Here is a 14,928-nt window from a genome sequence, read left to right on the forward strand (position 1 = left end):
CTCAGAGCAGTACATTAGAGTGTAAATGTGTGTTAGTTACAGCAGGAAAATGAAACGCAAAAGCTAAGTTCAAGGGTCTTCACTGAACATACACACACGTACATGGAGAGATTATTCTGTAACATGTTTCAGGATAATGGGCACAATGCCGCTTAGGTTTTAGGGTGACAGATTATACTTGATTTGAGTTATTCTACACTTCATTGAATGAGCCGTTACAGTGCGTTGCAAAAGTATTCACCCCACTCAATTTTGTTGCATTACCACCTGGAATTAAAATGGATTTTTCTTTGGGTATTATGTAATGGACCAACACAAAATAGTTGAAATTGGTGAAGTGAAATGATAAAGAAACATTGCTCAAAAAAAAAATGGTACGAAAGAAAACACATTTAGAGTCTCACACATGCCTTTTGGCAAACTCCAAACATGTTTTCATTTTTCACTCTGAGCAATGGCTTTTTTCTGGACACTCTTCCTTAAAGGGACAGTGTGTAAGTTTGAGTGGCATCTAGTGGTTTGTGGCAGGTTGCAACTAACTAAACACCCCTCAGCTCAGCCCCTCCCTCTCCAAGCGTGTCGGAGAACTGAGGTGGCCTACAGGTAGGGAGGAGAGGTACCTCATAGGATTTTAGTACAACTAGGAGCTACTCTCATCAACACTTGGTTCTTCTACATGACTAAATCTGAAAAAGATACAAATAAAAACTATAATTTAGATAGAGCTAAATATTGTTTCTAGAGCAGCAACAGTTATGTTTACAACAGAAAAGTAATTATATAAAGTCATTAATATCTCACTGGAAACAAATGTAAAATGTCAATAAAATAAATAACATTTCTGAGTGAAGTTTATAAAGAATGAAGAACGGAGACATCTGTCAGTATCAGTCATTCCTCCTGTCTTCTGTCCTCCTGGCTGCTTTGTCTCAGCCAGCAGAGAAGTTTACAAAAGAAACCTTTTGGCCGATCGTTCATGCTGTGCTTGTGTAAACATAGCGGCGATGGCTGATTGAATTAGGTTTCACTTTCATTTACATGTTCACAGATGTATTGATAAAACATTGGCTTTTAACTTGCACATAGAGTAACAAGCGCAGTTCCCATTAACTCGAGTATCCTTCACTTCACCTAGTTAACGTCACCACAGCGGCATATCTGCTCGCACTTTGTGTCTGTGTTTGTGTCTATATATGTATGTGTGAGTGTGTAGTTGCAGGAGCTCAGCCCGATAGAGTGAGCAGAGCAGATGACATCACAACATTAAAAAGTACAAATAAAAAGCTTCACTAACATCGGAACTTGTCAATACTGCGATCTTCATTATTTAGGTTTGTCCCTGAACCCTCTCGCTTGTTTTTTCAGTGAAAATTATTTGCTGTAGGTTTTTTGATTTAGGATTAGAACTTTAAAATAAACTCCAAAAAGTTCAGTGACAATTTTAATCTGTAGCTCTATTAAAGGTTCAAGAGTCCTGATTAGAGAGCGCTTAGTGCAGGCTTCTCATGTTAAGCAAAGGTAGTGATTAGTTAGGTCTTTAAAGTACCTTCCTGTTGAAACACCACCTGCTTTGGATGAGGATTAGATTTTGGAAAAAGTCGTTTACTATGATTAGCACAACTTTTAGTTCCGTGTGGGCTTCTGTCTCAGACTTATCACTTATTTCAGTCTAGAATTTGATGCCCCTCCAGCAGAGACAGTCAAGTAGTTGATAGCTCTAAACAAATACATAAAGTAATTATTTGATTTGTAGAGTTGTCTTTTCTGAGTCCCTCGGTGGACTTGTAGGTTGGCTGTCTGGTTGGTTTCCTGGTCAGTGTCAACGATCAGCTGCATTGCTGCATTGCTGCCTCTATTCTCAAGGTTACTGTATAACCACAGAAACTTTTATTGGACTTTAGACTGAAAACAGTTATCAGACTATTCCCATATGGTGGGTACAGTTAGGTATTACTTTCTTAGAATAGTACATGGCCACAGAAAACACTGCTGAGGATCATACCGATTCAGTTCTTTGAGGCATCATTTACAGCACATGGTGTTGAAACCCTTTACTGAATAAAATGAATACATATTGATGATGAAGTTCCTTGAACAGCATCAGCTGCAACAAATGTCTTCATTACAACTAATTCTAATGAAAATCCCAAACACAGGATGTAAACTCATCCTGACAGATGGAATCACTTTGTCTGTTTAATGGCAGGAGAAACAGTTTAATTTGAGAAATATGGAATGTCCCTTTAAGTGTCCCCTGGTAAAATCAGCCACTTTGTCCCGTCTTCTTCTGCAGAACCAGTCAATGACAACGATTAGCTATAGCCTCCAGTGCTGTCGTTATCCTCAAGGTCAGAAATAGCCTAAAGCCGAGCACAGCAGCAGTAGAAGGGGCATTGTTTCATGAAAAGATAGAAACATTGCTGAATGAATCACAGTTTTATGGAATGTAAGACAGCGCTGGTTTAACAGTGTATATATATATGTGTAACAGATTTTGTCAAGAAAGATACACATTTACAACATGATCAGATGAATAAGAGTGAATCAACAAAAGAAACTTGCAAATAATTTAGGTCATTTATTAAGCAAAACTTTTCTGGTTCTAGTTTGTCAAATGCGGTAATTTGCGTCTTCTCTCAGTTTTTTATAGTTTTAAATGGAACAATTTTAGGAAGTTATGATAGACTTTTCCCACTATTTTCTGACATATTTTAGACAAAAAGATGAATTATTTGTTGACTCAGTAGTTGATAGAAGATTTGAAAGTACTAGCATTTGCAGTCCTGTGAATTTTAAATGAAAACTGTCATGAGTATAGCGAAAGTTTAAATTCTTCCTTTTTTATCGCTTGTAAATATGAGTGATTGAGTATATACACAAGCAAGCAAAATAAAAGAACACATTATGCTTACACTTACTATTTTACTAAGTGAATTCAGTATTTTAAAGAACGTAGCTATGAAAGCATGTTCACGCACCGACGTGGTAACCAAATAATCAAGATGTCATGACCCTTCTCTCCTCTTCTTGCCCTTTTCCTCACTCCTCTCTACTTGCTCCTCCACGTTATCTCTCTGCTTTTCTTTTACTCCCACTCTATTCCCCCCCCTAACCTCATCTGTACCCCTCCTCCTCTCTCCTCTCACCCTTTTCTCCCTGTCTTTTCTATGTCTCTCTATCAGGAGAAGAAGAGAGGCTCCCCAGAGGGACTGTGGTTCGTTCCCGCTGCCGCCTACACTGGCTTAATGAGGAGCCTGCGGGAAGGGGTGAGTGTCTCCGTGTCTGTCTGCGTGAGTCTGTTTTTGTGTCTGTGCCTGTGTAGCTGTGACTAAGTCTCTCTCAGTGTGTGTGTGTGTGTGTGTGTGTGTGTGTGTGTGTGTGTGTGTGTGTGTGTGTGTGTGTGTGTGTGTGTGTGTGTGTGTGTGTGTGTGTGTGTGTGTGTGTGTGTGTGTGTGTGTGTGAGAGAGTGTGTGGCAGGGGAACCCTGTGAACAATAATGATGAGGCAGCTGTGGGGGCCTAAAGCGTTGTTTGCCAGCTGCAAGTCAAGGGCATGCAGAGCAGTCACACACACATGCACGCACACACACTTACCTGCATCAAACACAACCCTTTACTGCTCAGCAGCCTGACCTCAGCAGCAATTAGGACCCTCCAGACACGCAATCCAGTAGATGGAGCAGAAATACAGATAGCTTTCTTTCTTATATTTTTCTGCTCTCTACTTCTATTTAATTATGCCTCCCCTCTCATGTTTTGTTATTAAAAAAAGACAAATTATGACTTTGGTTGGTATAATAGTATAACAAAATATCACAGATGTCTCCAGTGATGAAGCTGTTTCCTAAAATATGTTTGAAGTATTCAGGTAGTGTATCAATGTTTGAGATTGGCCTGGTCTTATTTTGGTTGGGACCTCGTGCTTCTTTATGTGACTGTGTTTCCTCCTTAATTCATTGCACCTACAAGAACTGTGAGGTTTTAACATACACGTTTAAGTTTTGGTTTACTTCCTTTTGTATCAAATTGTGTACAGCTGAGTGCTTCCACATCACACCATGCTTGATACAGGGTACAGGTTGAGGGAGAGAAGGGGATGATGGATGTTGTTTTTCTCTGAGGTAGGAGGGGTCTTACTGTGGTAGCCCACTATATCAGAATGAATATAGATGAAACTCTGGCCTGCACAGTTGTCAGCTAGTACCTACTGTTGCTTCATTACCACTGGGAGTGTATTGGGGCGGGGTGAACAGAGGAGGGGTGTGTGTGTGACAGGAGTAGAGGGAGGGGTTGAAGGGAGGGGAAAGGAGGTTGACTTATTTATCATTATTGAGCTGTGAGAGTAGGCTGACGGAAAAATGTGCACACACACACACACACACACACACACACACGTACAGCCTTAGGGACCAGACACTCATCCCCAGACCCAACCTGCCTTCCTCTCTTTCCATCTCTCCCTCTCACCATCCTCTCCCCTCCCTCTCTCCAGCCTGTCTCTCTTCCTCCCTGACTGGCTGTTTTCCCCGTGGCTGCACAAGTATATTTGCTATTATATTACAGAGCCGTCTAAATAGTCTAACTTTGTCTCGTGGGCATTACATTTCCTGGAGTTAACAAGGTGATCACACTATACCATACTATACTTCCAGAGACCTATATTTGCGCTGTTGAGATATATGACCACCATTCCTCATGCTGAAATGCCATATGTTAGTGGAATATTTTAGAAATACGGGAAACTCCATGTCGAAGTCAATCTCAGGGCTCAGCCACACCAGCATTTATCACAGACAATTCAAGTAATTGCATTGCAGAGGCATCACTGCTATCGTTGGATTTCCTCCCAGACACGAATGGTGTGGTTTGCAGAAACTGTGAGACAGGAGTCGATGATACAAATAGTCTCTTGTATGATAAACTGTGTTACTGTAACTTAACGTCCAGTTAGCGCCCTGCGACTTGGCAGGTTATTGTGGAATGTTCCCTGCTAGCTAGCATGTTAGTGTTTAGCTTGCCAACTACTTTGAGTGATCACTCACTCATCAACCTGTGATGAGCCTCCCAAAGGCCAACTAATGCACTCTGCTAGGAATGGATTAGGCTTGGAAGGAAAGCATGTGAATACATGTTTTAGCTCTGTTTTGGTCTCAACCTATTGCTGAGGGGAAATAGCTGCTAGATGCTCTCTTATGTTCACCAGCTAGTTACTAACTTTGTCTGCCATTCGGTGCTGGGAAGTTACTGCAGCATACAGTTCTTTTTTGAGTTGTTTGTTTATTTGCTGAAAGCAGCTGCTTGCTGCTGATCAAAATGAGTTTGATGAGAGGAGTTGCGGGCTGAAAAAACAATACAGTTTTATGTAGAGTAGCTGAGCAACATCTACACTAATACGTTTGCATTTTAAAACAACTCTGTACACAAGCGTGTAATTTGGAAATAATCTCTGTCTACACTAACACACCTGAAACGTTGGTTGGTTGCTTAATTACAGAAAATACAACCAAGTATTACTGTAGTACCTATAATAGAAGGTCTTGTTCCTATGTAATTCTCACACACTTATTCTAACAGACACATTGTATTAGGCTGCCTTTAGGTCTTGCTCTTGAGTGGCTGTCATACTGGAGAGCAGCGTTTATGCTTTAGTTCGTTTACAGTTTCTTTGTGAACTTTACAATAGTTATGCAGAACAAAATAAGCATAGATAAGAAAAATAAAAGTCCTCCATCGCCCTCCTCAAAGCCTTCGCTCCCGTCGCTCCGTAGGGCTGATGATGCTGCCGGACATGCTGCTCGCAAATTGCTTGGATAATAGCTCGCCTCCTGCGCATGAGGGCAGTTGTAGCATATTAAAATGCAGAATTTAACTGCACTAAAGCTGCGAGCATAGACAACAAAGTCAGCAACGTCTGTAATGTGTTGTCCATGTTAAATGAACCACAGGTAGTTGCTCGGTAATAAAAGGTTGATGTTGTTTGTTGTCTTCCGGTGGCGTGAGGAATCGGGGAAGGACTCGTTGTGAATGCTAAGTCCGTCCACACTAAAATGCAACCCAACGGCGTCAGCAGCGTTTTCGAACGTCTCTGCTTTAGGGGTTCCAAAACTCCGACGTACTGTCGACGTATAGTGTGGATGTAGCCTGGAGAGTTTGGTGGTGATTATCTGCGAGTCCACCACAACATGCAACACCTTCCACATTTGATTGATTTTTTATGAAACAATATTGATTATTGCAGCTTTCCTAAGATATTTGAGCTACAAAGATAAGTCAAATATTGGATGGGCCATTTAAGATTCAGAAATATTGATTTTATGTATTGCTTTACTTGACCTTTTGGTTGAAAACGAAATATTTGTGTGCACTGTTACACTGTGTAGGGCATGCAAAGTTGGTAGCAGTTTGCTGTGGCTGTATTACAATGCAGAATTAATTTTCTCTTAAATAGCACAAAAGCATAAATAACACATTTGATGTTTTAACTACTCTTGCCTGATCACTGAAGACCTTTTGTTTATTGTCTGATTTGATATGTGACCAGCCTGTATACTTGTTATTTTTGGTTTATTACTGAAGTGGTGTCTCCAATGTTTACTGATGCATTTCCCATGTAGTGTTTGTCTGGAGAAGGAGATTGTCTACCGATGTGCTAAATGTAAATCCAGTGCCACACACTGTTTATTGCATGACAGCTTTGAGAAACAGCGCCAATACCCTGTCTAATGCGCTCCAGGCAGTGTGATTTTTGAAGCGGTTTCTGACCCCATGGATCACCCCAGCCCCCTCTGCTGCTGTTGAGAATTCTCCTGATTTACAAGTAAAGCACTGGAGAGAGGGATAGAGATTGTTGTAGTAGAAGAAGGGGTCGACTGGGGGGGGGCGCACAGAGCCAATGCGAGCATGGTGGTTTTACCAGTGGACAGGGGGATAGTGGGGGATGGCAGGGAATGACAGAGAGGAAGAGAGAGAGAGAGAGAGAGAGAGAAGCATCAGTGCATTGGGAGAAGGAGAGGAGATGGCAGGGAGTCAGAGAGAGAGAGAGAGAGAGAGTTGTACTTGGAGAGGGAGAGTGAATGGCATGGAGTGAAAGGCAGGTTTCCAGGCCAGACTTGAGCTGCAGGAAATTATTTATGAGTCTGAACAAGATGATGCTTCTGCTGCCTATGATGGAAAGTGTGTGTGTGCGCCTGTGTGCCACAGAAATAATGTGTGAACAGTATTACAGTGATAGAAGCCAGGGGGCAGAAGGCAGAAATCCCCCTTACACACACACACACACACACACACACACGGCAGCGGTGAGCCTATTAATGATTTATCCATATCTTCCACAAAGGAGAAGAGAACAGAGGGGGTATCACTAAGACAGCCATGGGTCCTACCCTTGTGTCTCTAACATAAGATGACCACTCCATGTGCATGCACGCACAAACACACACACACGCAAGGTTACTGTGTTGTATTAGTTTGCATCGTCTATTACGCACAGAGAAAAGAGGGAAAGATGATAACTACTAACATGTTTATGAACCTGTCTGTCCACTTGTCCTTCCTTTCATATTAGCCTGTCCTTTTCCTATGCAAGGTTGTTTTCCCATACTGCTTTTTGTCTCTATTTACCTGCCTGTATTTCTGTTTCTTTATCTGTCTGTCTCCTTGTCTGGTTTCCCGCGTTATTTTACATGTGATCGTCTGTGTGTCTGCTGGTCTGTCTTCTTTCCAATTTGTCTATTTGCACTTCTCTCTTCTGCTGTTTTGTCCACATGTCCCTTCCTCTTCCTCCATGCCCCGCCGCCTGTCTGTTAGCCTGTTAATCAGACAGTCTGTCTCTCTCTTCGAGTGTGCCTATTAGAGGTGTTAGATGTTCTCTGTGAGGCTGATAGATGGTGTCTGTGTCTTTGCCATAGGGGCTCATTCAAAACCAGGTGCACTGGCTTCTGAAGGACTTTAATTACAGAGGAAACCACATCAGACATGTGAACACGCACACACAGGCAGACACACAGATCCTGCGTCAAGTCATGTGATGTCGTTTTTTGTGATGTGCTCTCTTTCTACTTGAGGCTCAGAGGCCAGGTGCAAACATGTTTGGATATAAAACTAATCTACTGATCGACACTTGAAGACAGGATTTTATTGTTCCATATCTGCCTAGCCTTTTAACTCTTTTCATCTGGAACAGAGGTTTTTCCAACATTTTTTTAGCCAGAGGATCAAAGTGCGTAAATCTTATCTGACAGCCCTGAGCCACAAAAAAAGGGAGATTTTTTTTTAATTCAATCAAGTTGCCAGGAAGCCAGTTAGTCCTGTTGAAACTTGACAAAAAAGATGGAAATCCTGTTTAAACCGGATGCACCAGTAAGATCAAATAAATGTTTTTTATCAATTGCCAAATTCAAATCCAGGAAACCATTAATTAAAGATTGTATGTTTTGCAATAGTACTATATCCATCTTTACTCTTAAATTAGGATTAAAAAGTACATACTCAATAATCATGGCTGGATGTTTGAAGTTGGTGTGTATGCCATTTAATTACATCTGCCCCATGATACCTTTAGAAGGCTGAACATCATGCTCCTGAATCTACCAAATGTTCGTTCCTACAGATTCTATAGAATCTATACCAAACATCAATGAGGAGATGCAGAGTAGTAGAAGCAGTTGAATCAGAGAAACACTTCTGATCTATGAGATAACTAATGTATGAATTATCCAAATGTTTTCTGCTGCTCAATAACGGGATGTCCTAACACTTCAATAACCATCAAGTCATTTTTCTACAGTTACAGTTTGTGTAACGTAATGTATCGTTAGACATGTATTTACTATTATTCATATATTTATTAATTCTTCAAACACCTTGTATCTGATTTACTCCGCCCCTCACACTCGAGGGACATTTCGAGCAGTACGAGAGCACGGTGAGAGCTTCAGAGAGTGAGTGTTGTCAAGTGAAGACAAGGAGCGGTGCCGTCACTCCAGCTATCTGTAAAATGATTCAAGCAGGTTGGGATTTGATTGTGAACATTACTATCTCAGAAAACTATAAATAAAATAAGGCCTATCATATCATATTTGATGGCTTTGTTCATCTCCTGACTTTTCCTCTCCCACTAAATGTTAAAAGTTGACATTCTTGATTATTAGTGAAATGTCTTGACAACTATTGTATGGAGGCCGTGTTTAGATTTGGTCTGTTTGGTTGTATACTCACTCGCTCGCAGCTTTTAAGACATTTTGATATTGTGAGAAAAAAGTAGTGATTTTATTATTCAAATCGTGTCCTGGAAAATTACAGATCTCTCATCGTGTACCTTGAGACTTGGCAAAGTCTTGTGTGTGAGGAAAAATAAAATCTAAAATGACCTTGTAGCCAAGTTCTAAGGGAAGCCGTTGCAACATTTTTACTCTAATTTCTTTAACTTTGGCTCTCTGAATATGTGAGGTTGAAGTAGGACACGGAGTCTAATATAATGAGTGTGTTTCTCGGATGAACTTGTTCCTCATGCTGGGAGAAATTATAATGAGAGTAACTTGCTCTTTCCTCCGTCTCCTGCATTTCTTCCTCTGCATCATAATGATGGAGGTTCTTGCATGAGCTACTTGTTTCTCACCACGTTAGGATCTCTCTCTCTCGCTCTCTCTCTCTCTCTGTCTCCCCCTCTGTCTCTTTCTGTGTAGTCCCTGGCAGGGCTACAGTCTATTAAACACACAGACAGTGGGTGCTCCCCCGTGGGCTAATTAGTGAGCTGGCCCGCACGGCCTAGGGAATGCTGGAACAGACCATTCTACCGGTTCCCGCAGGGGTGCCGGAGGATTCATTATGTTGTCATGCTGCGTAGTCCCTTGTTGAATACACAATGTCATGTCCTATATTGGATTGATGGGTACTAGATTATTTTAGCTCCCAGCTATGATTAGAGTCCCCATGTGTGTGAATAGGCTGTGTTTTAATTTCTATAAAATGTTAAATAACTGTGAATCACAGCCGGTGCATTGTTATGTCAGAGGTTCATCCTTGCCTCCATAAGAGAATCAAGATTTTTCAGAAAGGTTATCTTTGTTTCAGGACACAAGGTTTCTGCAGGGCAGTAGGGCCACTACTCTGCTGTTATTGCACAGTGCAGATGTTTAAGGCAGATGGGGTCGAGGTAAATCTTTTCTCCATTTAAAATGTGGTGTAAGTGATAAAAACGCAGGGTTTACAGTATCACCTGCATCGACAATCTGCTCTTTCTGACTAACAGCAGTTTGAATTGATGTCTAATATGATAGATAAATAAGGTGACACATTTCATTGAAGTGTATTTAAATTTCTAGTCACAGTTTTTAAACCAATTCCTGCATTCCTAATCCACACAATCTACATCTGCTGTCTGTCTGTGTACTGAGTGTTGGAGCTTTTGAGGAGGTGGAGAATATGAAACATAAGTAGTTTATTTAACCATATTATGCCGAAGCTGTTTGAAACGCACTGAGCACACAGATAGACAGCAGAGAAATGGATTGTGCAAAGATTTGTCACCATTTGGGTCCATTGTAGATGACATGAATTCAAGCTGACAACAGCTGCACTTGTGTGATAAGAAACATTGAACAGACTCAAAGTTTCATATTAAAAATACAGATTTGCAATGGAGTATTACTATAATTGTCATAAGTCTCTAATTTCTTAAATGTTGTGCATTGCATATACACTACATGTGTGGACAGTCAGTGCAGTTATGTGTGGAACATCGTCAACTCTCACCTGCACCACTTTTCAGAATTGCCACGATAAATTGCCATGATTAAATTCATGTTTCAGCTGTTATTATCAACCTTTGCCACAAAATATCATTAACTTGGTTCTATGAATAGACTCTATTGTATGTCATATCTAGGGAGAGTGGCGTCTAAATGATGTAACACAGTGAAACACAATAATAACCTGACAGAAGCAATCACTTCTGTTCTACTTCCTGTCTTTCTCCACAATGACTTTCCTGGAAAAACTAATTTCCTCAGCCACAGAGATTTCATTAGCCTGGCCCCATTGTTGAACACAAACAACTATTCTCTCCTCAGGATAAGGTGTGTGGGCACATACAGTATACACATACGCACGCACACTAACTTATATACACACACAGGCAACCTCTCTCTTGTTTTTGTATTGAGGTGATGTTGAGAGCTAATCTAATTGTCAGTTTGTGATTGTGTTAGTTCTTTGTTCATTTCTGCCTTTCGGTGCATGACATTTTTCAGTAATCGAGTTTTGAGTTTGTAACTTAACAATGAAAAGGAAGAAAACAAATCATTTTTTAGACACAAACCACTCGCTGCTGCTCTGCTATTACTGTAGCATGCATGTGCACATGCACACACAAGTATGAAAGTTCATCTTTACATATATTAGTACATGTAACATACTTGTTAAAATGTCCTGGTTGGTTGTTGTTCCCAAATGGATTTATATGATACAAAAGTCTTGGTGTGTGTCTGTTTCACAGGATGATGCCATAGTTCATCACATGGCAGCTAAAGCCATAGAGAACATTTCCACCGCTGTCTCTGGCCCCTCCCACCACCTGGTTACCACAGAGATAGGGTCCGCCCTGTGGTACCTGTTCACCCACTCTACTGTGGAGGCTGTGAGAGTCACTGCCATCTCTGTAAGTTCACATGCTTGAAAACACACTGAACACTGACATAGATACATACATACTAAAAGAGTTTATGGTCTCAATCTCTAGTTTTAAGTCTTCTTCAATACAGCATGATCATTGAGTAAATAATGGTCCCATTTAGAGACAAATGGATCATAAAGCAGGGGGGGCTTTAGGGGGGGGCTACTGTGATTGACAGATCTCTGCCGTTACCAGCGACGTGTCCATCTCTACGTCACTCCTCCGCATTCAAAATGTGGTAACTTCCGTTCATTGGTTGCAAAAAAACCCAACATGGCGACGGCTGTAATCCAAGATGGCGATGGCGAAATTGCCGAACTCAAGGCTTTAAAACGGCAGTCCACAAACAAATGGGTGACGTCACGATGACTACGTCCACTTCTTATATACAGTTTATGTTTGGAACCCACAAACACAAAAAGACATCAAACACACAAAACAGGATGGTTAACTCAATTAAAAGGCAAGCTGTTGCTACAAATTGAAATAAATATTTAAAACATTTTTTTTTTTTAAATGATACATACTTATTGGAAACTCAAGGTAAATGCAGGCAAAGATGCTAAATCTTTTTTCTTTTTTTTAGCTACACCCATCAAATATGATGCACGTCTGTTAACTTAGCCCTCATGCAGCATTTTAATATCGTCAGACAGTGAATCAGATTGATTTTTGAATTAAAAATGCATTTTGGTTATTAGCCTTAACATTAGGGACGTCAAGTTCAACATGACATTACACCGGAATGGGAATGCAATCCATGAATGACATGTTTTATCTACATGTGTGTTCAACTGTCTGTCTCTATGTCTCAGGCTCTTTCAAGGATAACCCAGGTGGTCCCAGCAGTCTTCTTGGCAGTGATTGACACCTGTGGCCCTGCGGCCATCTTGGAGGGCGTGGGTGGAGCAGGTGCCAGGGTCCAGCAGCATCTACTCACTGCTATGGCCGCTGCCCTACTCACCTCAAGCATCCAAACACACCGCGTCACACAGAGCAAGGTACGTGTATACTCTTGTGCACACCTGCATAAGAATGTAAGAATATATTGCAATATTTCAAATGCAAATACACACAGATTACAGTACACATCAACTGGCAAAAGACAACCCACACTCAAACGACCACATTGTTGAAAACATGAGAAACAAATGAAGCTAGCCTCAAATTCTCTAAATATTTACTCTCTCTCTGTCTCTGTCTCTCTCTCTCTGTCTCTCTCACACTTATAGTTCATGAACTAATGCTGAACTGTAAGCGAACTGATTTTGATGTATTTCCTATTTAATTTTTCACAAGACAGCCCATCTAGTGTGTATACAAAGTGCTAATCTTGGTGAGGCAGAGGGGCTAAAATTGATTTGAAGGTTTTTAACTTGGAGTCTAGCATTGGTAATTGACTCTGAACTGAATTTATTTGCATTGAGCATCCAATTTAACACCAGCATACAAACTTAGTACTTCAACTCTGCTCTAATTATGCACTGATATGCATTCACCCCCCCTTTTCTCTCCCCTGGCACAAAGAAAGACAGTCCAAGAGTTTGTTTACACAGAACTCTGTCTGTTTGTGTGTGTGCGTGTGTGTGTGTGTGTGTGTGTGTGCGAGCATGCACATACGCTAATTTGTAGAGTGTGTCAGTATCTAGGCTAATTGGCTGAATGAATGCGCCATAGCCTTCTACTTCAGCAGAGCATTGTGGGTAGTGGGGAGGGACTTATCAGCTAGGCACACACTACTGGGTTTTGAAATTAATTAACTTGGTCTGTCGCCCCGTAGACACACATGCTTGCACAATCTATCGCATTAGCTCACACACTCACAAAGACACACAGACACACAGACACAGTCAGAAGCGTATGGTGTTGGTGATAATGATAATGGTAATGAATGTTGGCCAGTCACAAATTTTTCCGACCAGCTACTGCCGCTGAGTTTATGCTGAGTGAATGGATGTCTAAAGTAGCTGTAGGCATACAAGTTTGTTTTTGTGCGTGTGTGTTGTGTGCGTGCACATGTTGTGTTATAATGTAGAGTCTGAGCTGATTAAAATTTTAGCCTCTTAGTCGACACATTTTCAGATTACCTTAGGGAAAATGTTGCACAGAATATTTTCGTATTTCTTTGCATACATTATTTGGATACATTGCAGGGATATATTTTGACATGATAAACTGAGAACAAAGCACTGTGTACAGTGTGCAAACATCTCTTCTCGTTCTACTCTGAATCAACCTACTTAGTTGGGATGTAACCATGTAAACATTTAGGTGTTGCTTTGCAGTGTTAAAAGTCTGTTCCATATGGCTGGCTTGTATTTGAATCAAAGCATAGTATCTAGGATTGCACAGAGTCAGTTTCACTTTATTCATTCGTGTGTTTGGGTCTTGTAGGATTTGGTGTTGAAGGTGCTGTCCTGTCTTGAGAGTCCATCCACAGTCACAAGAGCCAAGGCATTTCTACTGCTACTTCCACTAATACAGGACAACACACACACACTGCTATACTGCTGTCAACACAGGTAACACACTCACGCACGCCCACTTACATTCATTCACATCGACATGGTATCTCCCTCAGTAATATGTTATTACATTATCCTAGCCAGATGTTATATTTATATGTTTATAGGTTTGGAGTGTGTGCTCTTTTGTAGAAAGTAACGATCTATGCGACCCTTCATCTTGTTAATTAAAGAGTCACGCTCTTTTTAATTGTACTGTACTATAACACGGTAATAACACATATGCGCTTACTATTCTGCCTGAGAGTGATGCGTCTGTTATCCTACCACGTAGTAAGTCCTACGGACTGACTATACTGAGATTTGGACTTGTGAAACTTACTCATGGCTCCACTCAGTCTGTCGGACCACTGGCTAATTAGTTTCTCTGGAATGTAGTTGCCCATGTTCACACACAGTCTGAACTTTTTGTCAGAGAACAAACAAATTCCATTTGTGAATTCCATTTCAGGGTGGGATTCCTCTTTAATTATTTAGCCGTAGCTTCCAGACTGTATCCTCTTACACAGCTGCACTATAGCTAAAACTGAATTCACTCTTCATGATACAGTGTGGTAGGGCAAATCCAAAATTCTCCTCCAGGTTTTTGTCATATTATTATTATTTTTTTTTTGTTAAAGAAATGGCCATTTTTGTAACTACCACAACAATTACTTATTTGGTGGATATTATACAATGGTTGGTTCCAGCAAAGCAGTCCTGTTGGATCAAGAGTCGAGTCAGATGGCTAGTA

The 14,928-nt window shown here is 40.8% G+C and overlaps 1 protein-coding gene across 1 annotated transcript in view; it reads left to right on the forward strand.

The window, feature by feature from the left end:
• The window catches only part of ulk4 (unc-51 like kinase 4), a 67,406-nt gene that overhangs the window by 15,780 nt on the left and 36,698 nt on the right, over window positions 1–14,928 (forward strand). The window contains exons 19-22 of the mRNA XM_076081404.1: window positions 3,183–3,266; window positions 11,494–11,655; window positions 12,486–12,671; window positions 14,065–14,192. Coding sequence (XP_075937519.1) covers window positions 3,183–3,266; window positions 11,494–11,655; window positions 12,486–12,671; window positions 14,065–14,192 — 560 coding nt within the window. The remainder of the gene's footprint in view (window positions 1–3,182; window positions 3,267–11,493; window positions 11,656–12,485; window positions 12,672–14,064; window positions 14,193–14,928) is intronic.

This window comes from Anarhichas minor, unplaced genomic scaffold, assembly GCF_050575085.1.
Source record: "Anarhichas minor isolate MPS153535 unplaced genomic scaffold, ASM5057508v1 ptg000080l, whole genome shotgun sequence".
In the NCBI taxonomy this organism is placed as follows: Eukaryota; Metazoa; Chordata; class Actinopteri; order Perciformes; family Anarhichadidae; genus Anarhichas; species Anarhichas minor.